Consider the following 24,523-nt stretch of genomic DNA (forward strand, 5'->3'; position numbering starts at 1 on the left):
TTTAAAGAACTCAACTCCTGACTCAGCTGCTTCAACTTGTTTAGCAAGAAGTAAGACAGAAGTGAACGTGTGCCTCCTTAATAATGGTGATCCACTTAAACTATTAGTGTGAAGGCCCAATAGTTCTTCTCTAAACCAAATACATCTAGACATTTGGTTTATAGGACAAATCAGAGAACTTCGCAAACTCAACCACACTTAATGTTAACATTTTCTTTCTTCCTGTGATCATCGGAATCATGGCACTTCTCGAATTTCCTAACATGACACCTGTAGACATAGGAATGACTAGTTGGTCTCATAGTTCAGTATCAGGAACACCTGGAAGCCAAAAGAAAGTTGGTCTGAATCTTTTCATTTGAGCCATCTGGACTCGTCCTCACCACAGCCATCTGATTTCAATAATGAAATCCTGGCCTTCATGTCGAACCTAGGCTGCCTATGAGAGTATTGGATCTGGAGTGTACTAGGGATGAAAAGATTTTCTAATGAGTCCTCAAGACTGCAATCCTGTTGTGTGGTTATGTTTTGTTCTATTCTATTTTGGAAATAGGTGGTTGAGACAGGAGAAGAAAAAAGGAGAAAAAAAGAGGATAAATAGTCCAGACAGTTCTATCTGAAGGGCCTTTTACGCATAAAAATAGAATTCCTGGAACACATGAAAAATTCAATTAATATACAGACTCACTATACTTTTTAAAATATCTTTTATTGGTTGTACATTTGCTTATGAGATCAACACACCATTTCTCTCAAGGGCACGTTTATCCTGAATACTTATGTTGCTTGCCCTAGCTATGGAAGTCATAGCAAGCATTTTGACAGAAAGAGGAGGTTGGGTGTTAGTTTATTTGTTGCCATCATCGCTGTCTTCTCTATCTGTAAATTGCCGTTTGAGTCAGTTCAGAGATTGACACAGCATTGAGCACAACACACACAGTGTGAAGTTTTACATACACACGCACAAACATCTGGAAACCAGTTACAGTGTCAGAAGCTTGTTCCTTTCTCCTCAGCAGCAGTATGAAACCAAAGAATATCCTGAGATAGGAAATCAAAGTGAACACTCCTCATCACAGAGGAGTTCAAGTTTGACTTAATCTCCCAATTTCATGTTCCTTTGAGGTGGTGAGAGAGGAGCCAGGACGGTAACCACATGAACCATGTAACAACCTCTTGGTTTAACATCTCAGCCATGGATTCAAAGAAATATGTCACAGCACATCAGAAATACACTCTTCCTTTAATAGGCTCTTGGATCAGAAAGGAGGAGGGAAATGATAAGGTCATGCTTTTTAAAGGATACAGAGACAGGGAATTTCACTATAGAATAACCATATGCTTATAAGGCAAAATTATCCCCACCTTTGGCAATCATAATTCCTTGTTTATGGACAGGTAGAAGCCAATCATCCAGTCTACCAAGTACATCTCACCAACAATACTGTCACAAAAAGAAGAATCACTCAAGGATACAGAACTGGGGCAGGTGGCTTCTCCAAACGTTAAAAGCAAACATGACTTTTATCCTTCAATTCAGCATATTTCTGAGAACTCTATTAAAACCTAATCTTGTATCTATCCCAAGCCTGCACATTAGCTGTCTTCTTGGTTTTGGGATTCTAGATAACATAGCACTTATGATAAGCAATAGTTCAGAAGAAAAAAATATACTCAACTGTGGTAATAGAAAAACTAGGCTACAATGAAAGCATATGAGGCTATAAAAGTCAACAGGCAAAGAACACAAATATACACTGCCCCCCAAAACAGGTATTTCAAAATACAATCCTGGGTACTTCTGAAGTTATCATTTGACACACACAAATTTCCCCATTCAATAATGGAGAATGTTTTCAGTTTCAGAAAGTGTCGCAATTATTTCCAATATAAAAAAAAAAAAAAACCACAAAATTAAGTGTGGATCCCAACTCCTTCCTACTTCTGCAGTTCACAAGCAAAAAAATTTCCTAGAGCCAGAATTTAAAATTCAGCACTCACCTCAAAGGCATGGAAATATTCCACCCACATCCGTCAAAAATCCTTACTTTATAAACTTCTAATGAATTCCACACTCCACAGTTCAGCTTGTCTCATTCATAAAACAGAGATACCACAATCCACAAAGGAGTAAGGACTCCAACTAGGGATGGCTAGCAGTGAGTTGCACAGGTCAGGAAGGACTAAGGACTGGATGGGAGAATCCACAAAATAGTATAAATTCCTCTACTACAAACTCTGCAGAGACACTGACTTTAAGTGTTGCAGATGGATTTTGAAGTATAAGAGTGCAAAATCTCTCCAATTCTCTTTCAGAATATTTTAGGTGTCAAGAAGACGTAGCAGGCCCCTAACCAGCATATGGAATTACTTCATTCTAGTATTCCACTTGCCCAGGAGCTCTCTTAAAATAAGCATGGTTTGAAAATATATTCAGGGTGCAACACAGGAAAACAGTCAGTCATGTATACAAATAAAATGTTGTCTATCATAAAATTCACAGAATGTAAGAAAAAACTTTTTTTTCTAATGATCAGATTCATAAATGGAAACAGCATTTTTGGCTTTGAAACCTAAGCACAAAAGAAGTTGGGGAAATCCACCTATCCTATTAAAATTTTTTGTAAATTTCAATTACATAGGGAAGTTCCAACTAGTGTCTAATTGAGATTTCCACAAAATATGTAGAAAACTATTCATAAATAATTTGCAACTACTCCCCTAAAGCCCCTTTCAAATTATCCCATATGATAATTTTGTATAATAGAAAATATGTTCTATTTGTGTAAGTTAATTACACAAAGAAAACATTTTTCCTCTAAAAATACCTACTATTGTATTAAAACATTTCAGCTCATACAGAAAATCACTCCACTCAGAAAATAAATTTGAGACTAAACAATAAATCAAACACAAAGGTAATAAAAGAGATAAATTATCCAAATGCTTTTAATCAAAGTTCCTATGACTTTATAGACATATTGGCTGAAAATATGATGAAGGGTTGCCCACTGTAATTTTTTGGCAAAAATGAGTACAAGGTTCTAAACTGGTTGCTGTGAAACCCAAGTTGCTAAGTTTCCTTCAGTGGCAAACATCTATTGTCAAAATTCACCACCAACTCTTTCTCCACGTATAGAAGGGACCTGAGATGATGCAGAAAGTATCCACGCATTCCCCTTGTGTTTCGTTCATGACCAACACAGCTGTGTACTTTTCAGTGTCTAATGACTGTTACAGGTTTCCATTACCCTTGTACATCAACCACACCTTGTCAAAACCCAGCAAGGGGAAGCTCTGTTAGCTTGAATTCCAGATAGTATCCTTGTCTGTGTCAAAATCATCTGAAGAGTTTCACTTTTATTACTGCAGTTCAATGGACACAAATTAGAACTTCTCCACTTATATATCTAGAAATTTAAAAAAAATCCCACTATGTATCAAGACCTCAGTCATACCACTCCTCATCACTGGGAGAATGAATGGAAATCAGACCATTCCCAAATGATTTAGAAAAATAATCCATTTAAGGGTCTATATTTCATGGCCATCACTTATTGATTCTGTGTGTTTTCTGTCAAATGCATGGTGCTTTAAAATTAAAATAAATGGCCCTCCCTTCTTGTAGCCCACATCCCTAACTGTGTTAGAACTCAGTATGGCAAAAGCCCAAGATTCACAGATATGGGTGGCTAAAACTTTCCCAGATTCGGGAATTGTTTTGGGTCCTCAAAAGGTCATTTAACTTAAAATTCCCATGCCTTTAGTAGACACTGGGACGTGCAGTTAAAAGGAATAATAATGATGACCTAATGCTTCAGTTGAAAGTTAATGGGGCTTCAGTAGGCAACAGCAACCTTTATCACACTTCTTCCCCCTCCGCTCCTGACAGGAGACCTCAGGTGCCACTGAACATGATCTGGAAGCCACTGCCATCCTTCCTTCTTACCTCTCGAGATACTGAACATTCAAGACAGATGACTTGGGATCAGAAAAAGACAGAGCTACTTCTCCACAATTCATCACTTCTGACTAATCAAGAGTTTTGAGTGTTATATTTTAAAATTATAAATTCTAGCTCTTCTGATGAAACCTGTAGTCCATTTCTAGGAACACTCACAGCTTTCTACATTATGAACAAAAAGAATGCTCATCACATACACTTCTTTGGTGCCCACCTTACTTAAATACAACTGTCATGAGAAGTGAAGGTCAAGGGCTCAGGTTTCTCCTCCATATTTCTTTACCCAGAAGGCAGCTGAGGGATGAGCTATGTACACTTAAAATGCTTTACACACTTGACTCCTTTTAGTCAACTCATGTATCACCTCCTCTAATCATTTACTCTTATTGTGGGTGCCATCAGTTTCAAAGGGTGACGTTTTAGGATCAACAACACTAGAAAAGCCAAAGACAATTTTCTGAATGCCATTCTTTAAATTTTCTCATAGCTCAGGACATTGAAGGGGAAAAAAATAAAGATTTGACTTCTTGATGGCTTTTCTCATAGAAGATCACCTTCATAATATAGTAATACTGTAAATAAGTTAAAGGATATGTCTGCTTACCAGAATCTTTTATTATTGTTCTTCCTCCAAAAGGTTTCTAATTTAGTACCACTCCATGCATTTTTTTTTTTTTTGCCTCTCATTCATCAAGTATCAGTTTCTCATTACTCTTCACTCTTAAATTCCTAAGTCTAGTGACAAGAGAATGGTCTGACTTGCTTTCTTGAAATATCTTGCAGACTCCAGCAGAAATGTTGGTAGTGACCAAACGATGCTAATTACTCATTTCTGACCACAATACTTCAGGGACTCAGGCGCCCAACTCAGCTCTTCTTTAAAGGTCACATGGAAGTTCCTTTTACAAGGTCTCATATTTTGAATGAGAGTTTGTGAAAAGACCTCTTAGCTTTCCCTTACATTTTCAAGAACTGAGAACAACAGAGTTCAGCTCAGCAGACAGATGCAAAACTGTTGGTTTTGATTATTGATACATGAAAATGGCTGGATCAGTTCCTTTCCACAAAAGTATTAAGTCAGCCCATGTTATGTGTGACTGACTGAGGAATAATAACAAGCAAATGCAAGAAGAGAAACCAGAGAACACTACTGATGGCTGAGTCTAAGCCTCAGACCCTAGGGATTTCTTGGGAAATTCTGCTTTCCACATGAGAACTCAAGTAAATGACTGTACTTGCCCATACATTCCCTGATCTCAATCTCCAGGTCATGAAACCATTAGCCCCATTCCTTAGACCCAAAATCTCAGAAATGCAAATATATAAACTGGGGAAAATCGTGCACAGTCAAGAGTAACTGCACTTCACACATTTAAAGTTGTCAGGATGACAACTTTAAAAAGGAAATACCATGCAAATATCCCCAAATCTGTGAACTCCCAAGAACAAAAAGCTCAATGTCCTAATTCAAAAATGACAAAATGAGTGATATCAAGATATTGAGTCCTAAGGAATTAGGCTGAGTAATTTTAAATTCTATTAATAGGTGTTTATGTGACAAAGAGACATTGGTTTCTTAAAAACAAAAGCCTGTAGTACAAAGTCCTTGACTTTGCCTTGTGTTTCTGCTTAGGCTCAAAGCTTCTTCACCTCTGATAGGAAAGGGACTTGTAGAACATTTTTACTTTAAAAAGGAGTTTGGGGCAGGAACTGAAAAGATTAACCCCAACTAAAGTCTTAATTCCAAACTAGTCCCTTAGATAACTTGGAATTGTACAACAATATTTCCTTAGATGTCAACTGCAACTTTCTCAACTCAGAAAACCAATACTTCTTCCTTGCGGTCACCAGGAACACGTGGTGAGTGAACGGGTTTGGTGGTGATGGCCTGGACGGATAATTTCACTTTGCAGGCTTTGGAAGCCAGGTTTTTTTCCCCTGGGTGGAGAGAAAACATTCTTTTAGGTAAATCGCCAGATCAAATATTGAAATATGCCCTCTTAAGGCGTTTCTCAGCATCATTCTAAGTCTAATTGTGTTTTCCTGACAAGACAGCAGGGGAAGACAAGCGTTTCTGAGTAAGAAGGAGCCTACAGCTTTCACTCAGATGTGCTCTCCCCCTCTGCATGAAGAAAAAGGAGGAAGCTGATAGCTCTTTGTATAGTGTTCTGGGCAGCAAAGAGGGTGCAAGCACAGATGAAGCAGAACTCAGTCACGGAGCTGTTCTGCTCCAGAGGGAAGGCGCAGCTTCTGCTAGAAGTTTCTGGGGTCCAGAAACTCAACGCAGGCTAAAAAGCCAAGAAAATCACATCAGAAAGGAGGCATTTTGAACAGGCCCTTCAAAACTGAAATTACTTATAATTAAACAAGCATACTCCCCTGCAATCCAGGCACAGAACACAAGGGGGCAGGCCTGAGGCTTCTGTTCCAGGGAGAACTGGAGCTCCAAAGCTACCTGAGAACAAGTACTTTGCCCAAAACTACTCCTTCTTGCTTTCTCAAAAGATGGACAAGTAGACAAGGTGGATGAATTGGAAGATGTTAAGAATTCTATCTAACTGAGGTAAGCTCGGCCTTCCAAATCCCTAAACCCTAGGACAGTTCAGGGGATAGGGAAACACAATGATTTGTGTCCAGGTTCATGATTCCCCTGCATGGGAATCATACTACAGAAAAAAAAAAAAATGCAAAGAAACTAAGAACCAAGGAGACAGCTAACATGGAAGAGAAATGTGCCTTTAGTTTCCCAACTGAAGTTATGTTGCTGACTACGTAGAAGAGAAAGCAAAAACTCAGTTTATTCTGAAGAAAATTGTCCATTAACTTCCAGAACGATTAACACTTAACCTGAGGAAACTAACAAGCAAATTCCACGCAATTAAACAGCCCCCATCCTTTCTGAATTCATTTTCCTATGTCCAGCTTCCTAAACTGTCTCAATAGCAGCTGAACTAAATATCCACTAAGTGGAAGAACTCTTTATAGATAGCCAATCTGTATTTTATGGTCTCACCATGGCCTATGAACCAAATCTGGGCTATTGCTTGGTTTTGTAAGTAAAGCTTTATTGGAACACAGCTGCCATGCTCATTTACTTACATGTTGTTGATGCCTGCTTTAATACTACAACATCAGAGTTGAATAGTGGGAAATAAGACTGTATGGAACACAAAGCCAAAAATCAATATTTACTATCCAGCCCTTGACAGAGGAAGTTTTCCAGCCTTGGTCTAGGATTCACAGTACCCATTCTAGAGAGCAATGTGATTGATACTATGGGGGTCTAGAAACTGAAATCCCGCCTAGCAAAAAATGTTTCCAAAGTGGTGTGTTTCATACGATGTGCGTCTTCCTAGGGAAAAGGTCCTAGCTTTCAACAGATGCTCAGAGCAATCCAGAGTAACCCAATCAAAGCCAAGAAAACCAAAGAGTATCTTAACTATCAGCATTTTGAGCAGAGCTAAAACAAGCTCCCTACCCCCAGCAAAGAGGTATATGAAACTTCTAGAATAAAATATCTTTTTTCTACTTCTACCACATTAGGTAGTTTCCTCTTTCTAGATATTATTCTAGCATTCTTCCATGTGAATTATGCAAATTATCAGAGACCTAAATGAAAACTGCATCCTGCATTTGAAAAGTGACAACAACAATTAAAACAATTGGAGGGTTGTGGGTGGGTGGGAAGTTATGGGGGGGAAAAGCCATTGTAATCCACAAACTGTACTTTGGAAATTTATATCTACTAAATAAAAGTTAAAAAAAATTCTTAAGAAGGTGACAGTTACTCAAATACCTTTTCACTTGCTAATTCAATAAAAGTGGAAGAGTCTTTTGAGCCAATACATCCCTCCCTTAAAGTTACAGATAGATGTTAACAAGGCAAAATTCCAGCACAAAAGAAATTTAATTCATTTTACCAGATCTGACCACAAGCTCCAATGAATTTTATGAATACATGACTTGTACCTTCAAGGTCAGAAGGAGCTACACAGCCCCAAAAAGAATTTAGGTGGGAAATTAGGAATTAGGTATCTGTTTCTTGTACTTTCAGTGTTTTGTTGGATACTTCAGGGAGCAACAGAGCAGCTTCTCTGAGCAGAGAACTAAAGCCCCTGGCCAACAAGGACATTTTTTTGTGTTAAAGTGTGAAATATTAGTCCCTCTCTGCCTTCTTTGGGTATGGGTATTCCAAAGACATGAAATCTACTTCATTTGGAGAAGTCAGGGACCTTGTTAGTCCTGGTGCCAGCATCCTCTGACACAATGGCTGACGAGTACTTTATTTCCTAGACTATGTGGTCTTACAGGACTGGTCAACAGCAAAGGGCAGGATAGTAATTAAAAATTGAATCAGCCAGAAGCAAGCACAAACAATAACTTAGCAAAAATGGAATAATACAAATGGAAGAGTGACCAAGAATTCCAATTTGAGGGTCACCTGTTGTAGACAGTTGCAGGTATCACCATAATAAATATCTATGGTGCCCAAACTGGGCGTGAAGTATCCTAAGACTACTGCAAACTCACAGGCATGGCAGGGTCTTATGTATTTTTAAGAGAAACATGGAGTCATCTATATATAGGGCATAGTGAAAACTATTACTGTTAAGCTGGTTGACCCTAATTACTTAATACATTGAACTGTTAGGCTATTTGGATTTGGGTACCATAAAAAATTTCTAAGACAACTGATGGCACCATGAACAGCAAGTGTTTAGGAATCTGGCATATACAATTCTTTTAAGCTTGAAGGATATACAAGAACTTACCACACAATCTTGAGCTATACCCACACATACTTATTTCTATTTCAGATGGCTTAACCAAGACAGAAATTGCTTATTTAACCAATTTGTTTTGATGAATATCAGTGTGGCCAAACACAGTCTTTTGAATAATGGATTATTCCTCCACATCAAAGTCATAAGTCACAGCTAATAGATGATGCCACGTGTGAAATTGGTGACTCAGATAGTTTATCAACAAATATATACACATCTATGGAAGTTATTTCTCCTTCTGAGTGTTCTCTTATAAGATGACATTTATTAGAGGAAGTCGATTTGGCTTAAAAATAATGCACCCTTTTTTGGGAAACATCATTTGAAATTATCTTCACAGCCCTATAAAACAGCGTTTTACAAAAATTTGGTGATGGCTAAACTCCTTCCTTGAGGACAGATTTAGCTTTTAGTAATTGCCAAACAAAGCTTGGTACTACATCTGATAAAACAGGTAAATCAAAGAGGAAAATAACCTGGTAACGCTTTTTGTAAACAAAACACATGACAACAGAACGTGAAAGAGGAACTCTAAAATGATTACATCTAGATGGAAGGGAATGAATTCTGAAGCCTTTGCTGAAAGGGACACAATAAACATTTTCATAGCATTATTTATATAAAGAGTCCCTCAAGGAGGTTACTATTAAGGGTAATAGTCATTGACAGAGACACACATATTGCTAGCTTTTGTGAAATCATTCACATTACTTTTTTGGCACACATCTTAAATCAACAACATATAGAGAGAGATGAATATTTCTAAACATAAAAAGTATAATGTGGACAAGTGTCTGATGCCAAATAAAATACAATTGGAAAAATAATCATGCTCTCTTTTGTAGAGTTACACTGATTCTGTAATATACTGATAGATATAGACAGGGCTGATAATCAGACGGTCCATGATGGTTGAGCATTAACTATGTATTCAGAGGATCACCCCTGAATACAGTTATCCTTTTCTCTACACATACATATCTATCTGTATATACAGGAGACACCCAATTTATATGCATTTTGTGTATCTAAAATTTACTTTAAAAGTTGGTTGTTTAGAACTTCTAATGTAGGTCTCCAAACATAAAATTGTGTTCTAAAATTTGGAATCCTAAGGCTATCAACCCATTATACTTCAGTACACAGGAAACTTAATCATCATAGAGAAATTGCTTCTCTGGGGAAAAGGTATTCCAACTTTCAAATCAGTATCCCAGGGATATGCCTTCCCTGATGAAGATGAAAATACCCATACTGACGAGGATAGGGAAAGAAATGGGGCTTCCTGGTACTCTCATACAGAGTCATTGGTTACTTCAAGAGAAAGAAATTCTTAGGAAATCCTTTCTCTTTGGAAGGTGCTAGTCCAGTGTCTTTAACCCTCCTGCGCATAACAATCACATGAGGACATGCAAAGGAAAAACAGACTCCCAGTCTGCACTCCAGAGACATTGAAATTGACAGTGTTCACAAGCTCCCAGATGATCCCAATGTGTAACAGGGACGAGAATCCTAGTCCACGTCCTTAGTGACCCTGCTATAATTGTGTTCTAAGTCCCCGCCCAGGGCATACGGAGAGGCATACATATGAGAAACACACACTTTGTTAAAAGTGTTTCAAAGTCAAAAAACAAGTGAATCAGGCCAGAAACATGATTTGTTTTATCCATTTCACCAAAAATCATAATGGAGTGATCCCACATTTCCCCCTATTATTTCTAAGATGGGTGATCAGAGTGAAGAATATAGTTGTGATTGCTCTCTCACTTAGGAAGCTAAGTGAGCAAGTGCATGGCCATGAACACTAGGATAACACTCCTTTTCCCAGTAGAAAACAAGAGAAGACAGAGGTAGCTTCTAAGATGAAACTGATGTTTAATCAAGCAGACAACTCATATCCCTTGGAACTGCATACAAAGAACTGTATGCAGTACCATGCTCTCTCTGGGTAATTGCCACGAGCAAGAGATCCAAAGTAGGATGAAAAAATACAAACAACAAAAATTGTATGACAGCACTTCAAAATCTGTAAGGGAAAGGAAGAGAATTTGGGAGAGCACTTCTCTCCCCATTGACGAACATTGAGGCATTGAGACAAGAAAAGAAACAAGGTGTGTGTGTTTTTTCTTCTTTTCTTTTTTTAAAAATAAAACCCCTCTGACTTTATATTCCAAGAGTATCATTGTATAAACAAAACATCCAAAAGCAGTGCTTCGTGGCTATTTATTATAATCTGTATTTTCCCTGTCAATCACTTTACTTCTTGATCCTAGAGGAACCTAGAACCCCTAACGGAGAACCTGTGGCAAGGACAAAGAACTTTTGTTGCTTAGTTGACCTCTTAGGAGCTCACATAGTGAAAGCCTCCTACAGTGAAGTGAGCTAACACACACTGCTAAAGGTGGGCTCAATTCTACCCATCACACTGCTGTCATCTAGTCCTAGGAGTTCATTCAACCCTCCCTGTTATCTTGCTATCTTATCAGAGAACCACTAACTGCCTTTCATTTTCTTCTATTGCAGCCCTTCTGTTAATAGTAAGGCTTCTTCATTGAACAAGAAAACAACAAATAAAGCAAAAGAACACATTAACTAAAAGGCAATCCTTGGGGCATATACATTGGAGGAGGGATAAATGAAGAAGGCACAAGTTCTCTGTGGCTTGACCTACCCCCCTCAAGACAGGCAAATGTCCTCCTAACTAAACACAGATGTTCATTGGAAACCACTTGGCAGGACTTAGTACATACACACATACAGGTATGTGAATATAAAGGCAGATATTAAATCACATCACAAATCACTTTCCACTAATACTATACCACAAATGTCCACCTTTTTTTTTTCTACTGTTGGTGCTGTGATAAAAGTGACTTTTATGTTTTCCACAGTTGAGGAAAGAGTAGGATTCACTGGGATGTCTTGCCCCCTCACCTAAAATATGTGGTGATTACCCAGGATTGAGCAGCAGTTTAGAATGTGGCAGCAACCATGACAGCTGGCACAGAGACTTCACAAGAAGAGGTCCTTTTTGATATCTTTATAATATTCTTAAAGATGCATATTAAATAATTCCTTCTGGACCACAGACACGATTGAACTTAAAAAATAAAAGCCCTATAAATATTGCTAACCCAACTCTGTCTTTTGTATTTCCCTTCTTGCATAAAATGGAATCTTTGCAACCAAGCGCTTACACATAAATATTAAAATAATAAGTGGTACACACAACAAATCTACTTACAATTTCATCACTACGGTAGCACCTTTATGCCAGGGCCAATGCATTCATTTTGTAAAAAACAAGAGAAGTCTGAGAAGCTTAAGGACTCATATGACACATCATTAAATATTTAATCATCTTTTCAAGTCCTAAGCCTTTATCATATTTCATCCAGCTAGACAGTTCATTCTATACTATAGATTCCAAGGCCCCCTAAGGAGGGGAAAAAGAAAAGAAAACAGGGAGCAAACACCCTCTGAGAGACAGGGTTAAATTATCTCAAAGATGACTTCCTATCGGCGCTGTAGTGAACTTGCTTCACCCTGTAAACCCACCAATCCACAGTAGGGTCAACTGATTAAGTCCATTGCTTTTTAGTCTCCAAGAATCAATTTTACAAAAGATGCCACATCTGTTGCTTTGGATTCATGTACAGTGAAGAATGGATGTTGCTGGGAGAAAAAAAGAAAAACAGAGTATTAACATTTATCATTGACTATATATAAGACTAGGAAATTAACAGATTTGTTTGATAAACATTAAATATGCCTACCAGGGCAAATTTGGACTACTCCTCCTCTTAAAATCATGCACACATCTAATAATGCCAACATTTTAAAAGTATCTTTTAGGGGACTGGTGTTGTGGAGTGGCAGATTAAGCTGCAGTTTGTAGCACCAGCATTCCATATTGGCACTGGCTGGAGTCCTGGCTGCTCCACTTCTGATCTAGCTCCCTGAGAAATCAAGCAGAGGATGGGCCCTGCACCCATGTGGGAGACCCAGAAGAAGCTCCTGGCTCCTGGATTCAGCGTGGCTCAGTCCCGGCCATTGCCGTCATTTGGGGAGTAAACCAGTGGATGGAACATCTTTTTCTCTCTCTTTGTCTCTCTCTCTCTGTAATTCTGCCTTCCAAATAAATAAAATGAATATATTTTAAAAAAACATTTCTTAGTTACCATTCTTTCCATCTTGATGACTATAAATCTATTGCTTTTAAAAATATAGATGTAATTATACTACATAAAGTCCAACTACAATAAAACACAAAGATTGGCAAAGACCACCCAAAATTCTGACTTAAAAATAACCCTGTCCCCTACAAAGTAAGATAGAAATTTCATAGATTTAGGGAGCTTCATTTCCCATGAAACTGACAACAGAATGAGAAACCAATTTTGTTGAATAGTAAATGCGTGAAGAAGCGAGTTTCTGCTCTTGACACAGGGGAGCTGGTTTGGACAGAAACAATAAAAGCCATTTTCAAAGCCAAATTTACAGCCATGGGTTACACTTATTTCTCTCTTGACGAAGACTTGATCCAGCTGGAGGAGGGTGTGCCGGACTGCCAAAGTCTGGCCATGTGCAAAGAAAATTCAACCTTGAGATTAAAGATTAAAAAGGAAAAGCATGGTCTCTATTTATGCAGCTGAGATTAAATAAACTTTAAAAAATTCTTGGGTATGGCCGGCGCCACGGCTCAATAGGCTAATCCTCCACCTACCGGCGCCGGCACACCGGGTTCTAGTCCCGGTCGGGGCGCCGGATTCTGTCCCGGTTGCCCCTCTTCCAGGCCAGCTCTCTGCTGTGGCCTGGGAAGGCAGTGGAGGATGGCCCAAGTGCTTGGGCCCTGCACCCCATGGGAGGCCAGGAGAAGCACCTGGCTCCTGCCTTTGGATCAGCGTGGTGCGCCTGCCGCAGTGCGCCGGCCGTGGCGGCCATTGGAGGGTGAACCAACGGCAAAGGATGACCTTTCTCTCTGTCTCTCTCTCTCACTGTCCACTCTGCCTGTCCAAAAAAAAAAAATTCTTGGGTCTTAAACTTTGCTTGGAGAACAGGCACAGTACAATGGAAGAGGCCACACATTTCAAAACAGTTCTGAGGGATAGCCATTTTCTCTGTACCAGAACAATCACCCTCCAGTTGCTCAATTTTGTTTTACAGTAAGTGCCTGGCTATTACAACGGAACCTTTCACCTCTGATCAAAAAGGGATACAGCAGGCCATGACCCACAGTTCTGACAGCAGTAATAGAATCAACCAAACAACTCTAGAGCAACATGGGGACCCTGTGCCCAGAGCCACCCCCTACCTGCCACACCCATGTTCCCAACTGTCTGGTGGTAGGCACTATTTTCAATGATCAGTCGAGCAGCTAAATACGAGCTTTTTGCATGCAGACATGTAGATGACTCACTCTGTTTCCCCTGACTTTAGGGATTTGGGTTTACAACCTTCATATTGCCTATATGTAGGTTGTCTAATTATATTTGTCTTAAACTTGACAGCAGAGGGCTGAGTGAGTCAGCCCTGTGGGGAACCAAATGCCCACCCATGGAAGTTTTAGGAAACAATGTCAATGGGAGAGGGACAAAGAAATAACCCCCACACACACACACAAAAAGGTAGGTGGTCATTGTTAAGTATTGTGACTCAGAAAATGGAAGAGGTTTTCTGCCTTTGCCCACCTGAGGGCACAGGTTGGGCCTGGCTCAGAGCCTTATAGCCACAAGATCCACTAGACCTAGACGCCGGGCCTTTCCTCTGGAGCTCCTTGACAACTAAATAGCAGCACCACTTTCAATTCCCAACCACTTACACAGCACACTTACCAAGTGCTTTACCATCATGCTTATTAGCTTCCCCACATCCTCTTGACATTTGGAGATCCTTTAATGTATTTAAAAGCTTTTTACTATCAAAACAGGACACGTCAAACCTCAGATTATCTGGCTGATGGCTTCCAATGCCTGCCAGCCCCACCTTGCCTCTCGCTCTGTTGATATTAGCTCAGCAGATGTAGCCTGAGTCTGTGAATCAATTAAATAACCTGACCTGAAGTCTTTAATTTAAAAAAACCCGTAGCTTTCAGTTTATTCCCAGGCTGGGAAAATGCTGCGAGAGCCAGGAGGGCAGGGGCAGGGGACAGCTGGCAGGCATGTCAAAATGGAAAGTGTGACTGGTCTTCTAGTGTGGGTTTTGAGGCTGAAAAAGGGTTGGGAGGGAACCTAGTTCCTTAGATGTGTAAGGGATCAAGAATAGCAAGGACAGAAACAAGGAGATGAGCAAAAGGTACCATGAACAATCCCCAGACCATAGTCCCAGGCTGTTTCCCAAAAGAAGATTCAGGTACATGAATGGAGGATTCTGCACCATTCATGTTCACTGTTGTGCCTAGAAAAAACAGGGAGACCCAGGAGCATCCTGCCAGGAATAAAGAGAAAACGGGTCCCCATAACCCATGCACAACTTTTCATCCCCCAGAACTAGCTGTCTACGTGTTCAGGCATCCTTGTCTCACACTGCAATTCAATCTGAGACTTCCCAGTGTATTTGGAGAACATAATCATGTCTATATGGGCAATGACTTGAGTGACTTATCATTTCCTATGTTATTATCTAAGATAGGGGTTACCAAACTGTGGTCCCTGGGCCAAATCCAGCCCAGTGCCTGTTTCTTAAAGTTGTAGTGGAACATGGTCACAGCCACTTTTCTCTTTACAAATTGAATACAGTTGTTTTCATGCTACACCTGCAAATTTGAGGCATAACTCATAGCCCACAAAGTCTACAATACCTACTATGCGGACCTTCACAGAAAACGTTAGCTAAAACTTCCTGTCAAAGAACAACTCTAGGGAGTCTTGAGAGACATTTGGAAGAACAAGCAAATGAGGCACGTTACTAGGGATACACCCCACAATCTGTAGTACAGAGAGAAACACGTTGATTCCTGGGAGGTGCACATATGAGGCTTTAATGATATCATCCCTCACCTAAGGAAAGGATACTTTTTCCTCCCTATTTCTTCACCAACTCTTAAAATCTAAACAATAGTTTCTCTGCGTGTGTTTTCCCAATGCTAAAATCAGGGAGTTTGGACTCAGATTTTTCCATTGAAAAACCTCAATTCCACAGAAAAACAAGGAATAGTTATGGTTCTTAAAAGGCAAGTCCATTTCCAGTACCACAAAGACTAATGCCATAGAAAGAAGCAGGGGAGGAGTCCACAGGATTTTACAACATTAATATGTAAGCTATAAAATGTCACAGTGCTGAAAGCTATCAAGAATGTAGAATCCATCATGGGTAAATATATAGAAAGCATTTTTTCCCTCCAGTATGTTACAATGAAATTTATGAATAAAAGGTCATTTGGAAGAAAAAAATTCTTTATTTAAAAAGCCAAAAATATAAGGGAACTCCAAAAAGTTCATGGAAAAATGGAATTGAAAGATAAGTTTATGCTTGATACTTAAAAAAAAAAAAAACCTTTGTATGGTTTTTCATACTATATATTTTTTGTGAACTTTGTGATGAGTCCTGGTATACAAAACATGTTCTTCTTTTATGTGAAATTAGTTTTCAAAAGCACCAAGGCGACTTTAAAATAGGATCATAGAAGGGACAGATGTTGTGGCGCCATGGGTTAAGCAGCTTCTCGAGACACCCACATCTCATTTCAGAATGCGTGATTCAACTCCTGGCTACTCAGCTCCCAACCCAGCTTCCTAATCATGTGCCTCAGAGGCAGCAGTTGGTAATTTCAATGATTGAGTCTGTACCATCCACGTGAGCACCCAGATTGAGTTCCAGGCAGCTTTAGCCTGGCCTGGCCCCAGCTGTTGGGGCAAATGGATAGTGAATCAGTGGATAGAAGCACACTCTCTCTCACTCTCGCTCTCTCTCTCTCTCACTCTGTGCGTGTGTGTGTCTGTGTGTGTGTGTATACCTGTGAGTCTTTCAAATAAATAAAAATAAATAAACTTTAAATAGGATTATAGATTATAATATCTATAGAGATCATTTTTAGTCTACTGAATTTTATGTAAAATTAATTTTAAAATGGCCTAGGGGTTGCATACGCATACCAAAAAGGTTAGCCAGGAATGACAAGGCTATTAAAAAAACAATCACAGAAGAAATACTCAACCCAAAATGTAGGATGTTGAGATTTTTCATAAGTATTACTTGTCTTTTTTTCTTCTATAACTGTGGATCTTATTTGCTTGAAGTTGTTGAGAGCTGAACACCACCGACTGCCTTTTTAAGGGGACAGATGAAGCCCAAGGAGATGGCCTTGGCTCCAAATTATCCAACTGGAGAATGGACCACACTTAAATCAAAGCTTAACCATCAGAACCGAAAACCCACACAACTGGCTCTAAGTGACAGCTTTCCAGAACTGTCCTGCCTTGATCTCTCCAAGGTGCTCTTTCCCCAGGTCTCATCCACAGCAGGATACTTCTAATATATGCCCCAAGTAAGGCTTGAGAAAAACACTGCTTGTGGGTCAGAAAGGACAGGAACAAGTATTTAATGCCACAGGAATAATTCTCTTCCAATATTGGTTTCTGTCTCTTTCAGAACTGTGCATGAACCTAATTCTTCTCCTGCTCTAATTAAAAGGTTGATAATTGAAACAAATCTAGGGAGGGATTAACACAGCAAAGCAAAAAGTCTGAATTTTATAATCTTTGCCCCCAAAATGTATTTTTCCCACATTCAACATTTACTCAAATGTTGAACAAAGCATCACCAAGTTAAGGCCCCATCGAATCATCTGGAATTAGCTTAGAATTGGAATTACCACAATTTAAAATCTATTTTAAAGCAATGACACTGAGGTCTTATTTTCACTGTTTCTGTAGATAGAAAAGAATGATAAACTGCAAACACAGAAGTAGTATAATTCAAATTAATAGTGCTTTATCTTACAAGAAGTGGGGGAAAAGTTATGTTTCCCTTCCTTATCCACCTACCAAAAAATGCTCATCTAATAAATCCTATATTTTATCAGAAATTGATTGGTCATTTATCATTTATTCTTTTCTCTTGGCTGAAATCTCTTAAATCATGCTTCCCTTAATTTATATTGGTAATTTTTTATTCCTAAAATCTTTTACATTTAAAATATACATTTTATATATTATGACAGGATTGTCAAACTGAAAACAACTGCTAGGAATAGTGATATGTTCTAGCTTATATTAAATAATGATATACTATGATATACTATGAATGAAGGACTCAACTCTCTTTTCTTGAGTTCAGTTTCCATTACCAATGTCTCAATGAGTCAAGTCTCCCAATTTGATTACTTGATTATAATTTAGAGTACTTCCTTCATCTTTACTAGGTAGTAGTGAAAACTTGTTTACATTACTAACAATACTCACCATAAGCTCTGGATATGTAGGCCTTTCTTTGGAATTCTTCTTCAAGCTAAAGAAAAAAATTAAGCACATTAAAATCCAGCAACAACTTTTCACTAGATGGACTAGGATTTTAGAAACTCTAGTAATCAGTTTTACAATATATTGAAAATACTGGCCTCTCATTTTGATTTTTTTTTTGTTTGTTTGTTACATGTATAAGTTGCTTTTCCATTCTGGGTGTACCTTAATGTGAAATATTGGGGTATGTGTGTGTTGGAAGTTTCCTTTTAATACTTGTAATCAGTGACATTCAGGCTTTTTCTGATCTATTGTCATATTATGAAGAGGTATCAAAAAGTTTGTGGAAAATGAAACTAAAACATAAGCTTATCTTGTCACAAAATTTTTGAAATTCATGCATACAAAGGGTCTTCAAAATTTAACAGAAAATTCATGGTATAAAAAAATTACACAAGGGTTTCAAAAAATTTTTGCACCAAAATAAACTTACCTTTTAATTCCATTTTCCAAGAACTTTTTGAAGTATTTTCCTTCAAAACAGCTTTTAAGTCCATCTTGATTGACAAGGAAATTGGCAGATGATTCTATATTACATTTATGAATCTCTTTACTATCTTCAACTATCTAGTTGCCTTTGCTTCTGGTTTCCCTGGATGTATAATTTGCTTTCATCACTCCTAACCAAATCTGCCTCAGACAGAAGAAATAAACCCATAACATTTCTAAAGTAATTCCTCTTTACTATATCTTGGCTAATCAAAGAGAAAGCACACTCAGCCAGTGATTCAGCAATTACTCTTCTCATAAATAAGTTATGGTCATGTACTACTGTCAGTGACTTCTGATCACTCAGCTTTCAGTATTACCCAGCCATTTAATAACATTTGATTACAGAGACAAAAGTAATACGACAGCAAGGAGAAGAGACAAACCCAACACCCCACTTCTCCACCCGCCCCTATCCTGTATCCACCCATGGCTATAAAATGGAAACAAAAAAAGAAACAGTTTACTTGGGGGTTAGAATCCCAGGTTACAGAATGGAGGAAAGGATGGTTTTGAAAGCCATGAGTTGCAAGGCAACCTTCAGACACCTGTGTCCGTCAGGACACAAAATCATACATGAATGGAAAGGAATTTTGCTTGGAGTTGAAGGAACCAAAATGTGACAGATTATTAGGTTGCTGGGATTTGTGCTAATGGTTCAATCTGAGAAAATGAGATCTCGTGTGGGTGATATGAGCGCTGGTTCACCCATGTAAGTTAATCACAATGAGGAGAGAGGGCACAGAATTGTAAGAGTGAAGCCATTGAGACACTTGGAGCAACTGTGGTTGAAAACAAAACAAAATGAAAAAAAGAAAGAAAGAGGGAAAATAGTAGTAGTAGTTTCTGAAGCAAAACAACTTAAAAGCAGCCTACCCGTTTATTCCAGGCAATGCTGTGGGTAGAAGCCAGGGAACCTGGGACAGGGTACAGGTAGATGTGAGGAGAGAAGTTTCAACCTGGAACTGAGGGCACACCTAGGACCTAGTGACCTCAGTGACAGACAACCTATGAGAGAAAGTGTCATCTCAACTGAGGATAAAAATAAGAGCACATTAGAAAGAGGAATTATCAACTGTCCAAGACGGATTGACATGCAAAAATGTGCCTGAGACCAATGAGCCCCATAGATGGCATTCTGTGCTTCTTTATCTGGATAAAGGTAGTTCTCAACTGGGGGTGATTTTGTCCCCAGGGGACATATGGCAACATCTGGAGGCAATCTGAGTTGTCATACTTCATGGCAGGATGTTATAGGCATGTTGCTAAATACACTATAATGCACAGGGCTGTCCCCTACAGCAAGGAACAATCCAGTCCAAAATGTCACTAGTGCAGAGGTTGAGAAGCCTTGGGTCATGTGGACTAGGGTGTCCCTCCACGTTGCTACCTGCTAGCTGCTCCTCTGAGATGGAATTCACTTAAGAAACATCATCAACTGGTTCCTCTTTCCTGTGGGCACAATCTCTCTACTAATACCTCCCACCCCCACCCCAGGAAGGAAAGTGTTTCTAAGCTCAAAAGCTAGTTCACCAAAAAGGAATCGAAGAATAAGAAACATGATTCTAGGAGCATTTCTAGGGTGCACATAGACCCTAATTAAAAAAACAAACAGGCTTATATACAAAAGCCCTGAATTTCCAGAGCTCATGTTCAAACAAATCAAAACTTGGAAATTCTTCTCTATAATTTGAACAATTTAACTTGCTAAATCAATAACAAAAAGCACAAAGACAACATTATATTGACACTCAGTATCCAAGTGATTAACTTTGAGTGCCACTATTTCGATCCTTTCTCTGCATTGAACTGGAAGCATTCTCATGGAGGACCGTGGCCCAATCTTCCATGCCCAGCTTGATTTGGTCAACACCAGAACCAAAGAAATGATGGTCAGGGAAGAAAATCTGGTTTCTCAAATGTCGAAGTGACAGCCTCTTTTACCAACTAGAGATTTCTGGGGTAGTGCTAATTTTTGACCTTCTATTTAGAAGATAATGAAATGAGACTCTCTGCCCAACAGGTAGGAGAGCGTCAGTGCTTCCATTTCTTAAGTAAAAGTGATTTTTTTTTTAATCACAAGGTCTTATCTTTCTTCTTCTGGAACAGGTTATGAAAATTTCTCCAGAAACTTTACATTTTAAATATTTATATGGAAAATATGAGGAAAGTATCCTACGTGAATCCATCCTAAAGTGTGTAGGATTCCTGAAGCCTCAGAGACTGCTGGAGAACAGGCTATTCAGTGACTTATACCCCTAATCAGAAAGCTCAAAGTTTCCCCCATGCACTTTTACAGAGTATTACAGGAAAACTTTTACACAGCAAAGCCAGGCTGTTTATTGAATTGATATAACTGATAAAGCTTATTTTTCTCCATCTTTCACATCAACAACACTTCAAAACATGAGCTAAGAATAGCAAAATACCCAGGATAAGGTTAGGGGAAAAGACAAATTTTCCATGTTTAATAGGAAGTGCTTGAAATTCAGTATAAAATAACAACGGCGGAGTTCAAAGCTACACCAATTTCTTTTTGGATTTGAATCAGACTTTTGAATTTTCAAGTGGCTTGTCATTTTCAAGCGTGCAATTAGCTAACTGCCCTAATTCCTCTTCCAAATGCCACAATACACGCTTCTGACCAGAGCTGACACTAAAAAACAGCCTCAGGCTGTCTCAAGAATTGCTAGCCTGAAGTTTGTGCTGACCAGAGGATTTTTGCCCGTTTCAATTCCCCTGATCATTTCCAAGAAGGGCTATTTGGTCCATCCACAGAATCAAAACACATTGCGTCTCTCAAGCCATACATTTGTCATCAGCTAAACAAATACCCAGGGCTGGTTTTTACTGTCTTTCCTGGACAAGTAGGAGATAGTACTTGATTATCACAATTTTATACTAGTTACTCTCAGTCAAACAGTATTGACATCTGGATGGGTCTCCAACACACTCCAAAATACCATCAGGCTGACGCTGGCACTGCAGCTCTTCAGCAGGCCTGGAAGGAATGCAATGAAGAGGTCCAGCAAGCTTGGCAGTCGGGAGTGGGTTTCCAGCAACTTCCTTCTGTAAGCCTACAGGAAGAGGTTATCGCAAAAAGGAGGGGACTTCAACAAGTTCATGGAAAATGCCTGTTCTGAAAAAGCTATGCATGGAATTTCCAATATTGATGCACCAAAATAAATGTATCTTTTAATTCCATTTGCCCACAAACTTTGCAAAGTACCTTTACATAAGTCTGGCAAGATTACTTTTTATTTTTTTTTAAGAAACTCTTTTGCTAAGCCTTCTGTAGGACTGGAATACCAGCCTTTTCTATTAGAATTCTCTATTATGCAGACACATAGTCTATAAGTCTGCTCTACTCACCATGAAAAAACTCTTTAAAATCTCTATGATAAGGAAATCACATGTGGGACCAAAGGAAGAAAATATTATCTACTTGTTCTCTTTTAGAATAAGTACAGAAAGGAGAGGTTTGGAAGATACTGTGTTTTTACTTCAAGTTCATGAAGAATAAATGCCTAAACTTCCTTTTTTTTCCTTCAAGATAGCTTTACTCTGATTATTACCAAGAAATATGGCTGCTAAAACTTGGGGCTGCACATGCAACCTTGGGTGTGATGATGGCAACTTTAACAGCTTTCCAATCCATCCCATAAGCCATGATCTTCTGTCAGCTCACAAGCAGCAATCTGTACCGGACCAGGGAAGAGTGGTTGTCAGGCTGCTCTCTGGAGGCAAGTGCTGTGCTGTGACATCACTGAATACCTACGTAGGATACTTCCACAAAGGGTCACAAATGCTCTGACAGATTACCTTGGTTGTGACTTACATACCCTTTTTCTACATTTAGTCCATGTAGGAGATAAAAACATAGATGGATTTACCTTGAAATTTGTGATCAAGAGTGGGCATTTGGCCTAACAGTTAAGATGCAGCTTAGGATGCCTGCCTTTGAATCCCAGTTCTCCCTATTTCAGCTTCCTGCTAATACACTCTCAAGAGAAGTAGGTGAGAGCTCACATACTTAGATCCCTGCCTTCTATAGAAGAGACAAGTATGAGCTTCCAGCTCCTGGCTTCAGCCTGGGCCAGCCCTAACTGTTGTAGGCATTTGGGAAGTAACCCAACAAATGGGCAATCTCTGTCTCTGTCTCTTTGCATTTCAAATAAGTAAAAATCAGTGAATGAAAGAAGTTCTGCTGAGAGGTTAACCTTCTCCCTTCTTTAAAGTAAAATGTGAGATTAAATGCTTAATTTTCCAAATCTGTGTTTCCCTTTCTATACTTATCACAAAGACTTGGGAGTTTTTGAGAAGGCTCAAAGGACTACAGCCCGATTATGTCATAATGGAGATCACTCAGAAAACAGTCCTTTTAAGAGAATGAATTTCATTAGTACAGCTTTGATAATAAGATCATACAGAATCAGCCCATGGTTATAAAGCATAGCCTCTTTTCATCAAGTAATAAAGGGGCTCTCCAGTAACCACCTCTTCATTCTTTCCAGCCATCTCCGTAGTAAAGCTAATTCTATCAGTCACAAAACAAGTGAAATAACTAGACTATGACAGGGTGGAGGCATGTACCCATACATTAATATATACAAAAAATAAAATTACTTCTACAAAGATCTAAGCCAATCATGAGTCTAAAAGGAAAAAATCAGTACCATTTTTAAGCACTAGACAACATTTTCAACTCAGTTAATTCAAAATAATTTAATGTTCATCCTTAGGAGGTATCAAAGAAAATATATTAGTAGTTTATGGCAACAAAGAAAGGATTAATTTGGGGGGTGGTGCTGTGGCTTAGCTGGTAAGGCCACTACCTAAAGGGCTGACATCCTTTATGGACACCAGTTCATGTCCTGGCTGTTCCACCTCCAATCCAGCTGCTAATGGCCTGAGAAAAGCAGCAGAAGATGGCCCAAGTGCTTGGGTCCCTGATTCCATATGAGAGACCTGTAGGAAGTTCCTGGCTCTTGGCTTTGGACCAGCCTAGCTCCAGCCACTGCAGCCATTTGGTGAGTGAATCAGTGGAAAGATCTCTATGTCTGTCTGTCTGTCTGTCTGTCTCTCTGCATTTCAATTAAATAAATAAATCTCAAAAAAAGGATTATTCTGGTATCTAAAATAGGGGTCCTTGTATGTTCATAAAGTTCAATTGAGGGTAAGTAAGAATGCTCATAAACTTCAGAATTAATGCTCCCTTCTGCTTCCCATTCCAATAACAACAAAAAAAAAGACATACTCCTTTACAAAATTGATATTAAATGTCAGATTTGACCAGAGCTATAATACTGAGATTGAAGAAGAAAAATTTAGTCTTTGACAACTTCTAAGTTGAAGTGATTCAAGTTTTGCTTCTATTTCTATTATAATTGTTTTTAATAAGCCCCATGAGTGAAATAAATTCACATCTGACACAGAACTAACAGTATTAACAGAAGTAAGAGTTCCAGGAAAGCTGGATCATGTCCACAGCTCAAGACTGCTAAATTAATGAACTATGGTAACTGAGACTAAAACAGAGAGGACGAAAATGAGAGGGAGACCTGGGAGAAGTGGCCATGATTGACACGACAGGTGCTATGGAGGGATGGGGGCACAGTGTGGTCTCCATATAAAATAATACTGGTAACTGGAATGTCTACATGTATGTGTATATATAAACACTGGAAAACATTTCTCTCTCAGGCTTTCATTTTGAAAATAACTTTGGTGAAAGAAAAATAATTGAAATTTTTTAACAAACTGCAGAAGATAAGAAACATTCTGAACAGCAGGCAGTTGATAGCAGGTGCACAGATCTTATTTCAAAG

The 24,523-nt window shown here is 38.8% G+C and overlaps 1 protein-coding gene across 5 annotated transcripts in view; it reads right to left on the minus strand.

The window, feature by feature from the left end:
* Positions 1-690: 690 nt before the first annotated feature.
* Positions 691-24,523, minus strand: part of MAP2K6 (mitogen-activated protein kinase kinase 6) — a 139,392-nt gene continuing 115,559 nt past the window's right edge. For all 5 annotated transcript variants that reach the window (XM_008271757.5, XM_089316720.1, XM_089316719.1 and 2 more), the window contains exons 11-12: positions 18,150-18,195; positions 691-12,423 (exon numbers count right to left, since the gene is read on the minus strand). In XM_008271757.5, the coding sequence (XP_008269979.1) occupies positions 12,346-12,423; positions 18,150-18,195 (124 nt within the window). In that variant the 3' untranslated portion in view covers positions 691-12,345. The remainder of the gene's footprint in view (positions 12,424-18,149; positions 18,196-24,523) is intronic.

The sequence above is a fragment of the Oryctolagus cuniculus genome, chromosome 17 (genome assembly GCF_051225735.1).
Source record: "Oryctolagus cuniculus isolate XC-2025 breed Fujian yellow rabbit chromosome 17, ASM5122573v1, whole genome shotgun sequence".
Lineage (NCBI taxonomy): Eukaryota > Metazoa > Chordata > Mammalia > Lagomorpha > Leporidae > Oryctolagus > Oryctolagus cuniculus.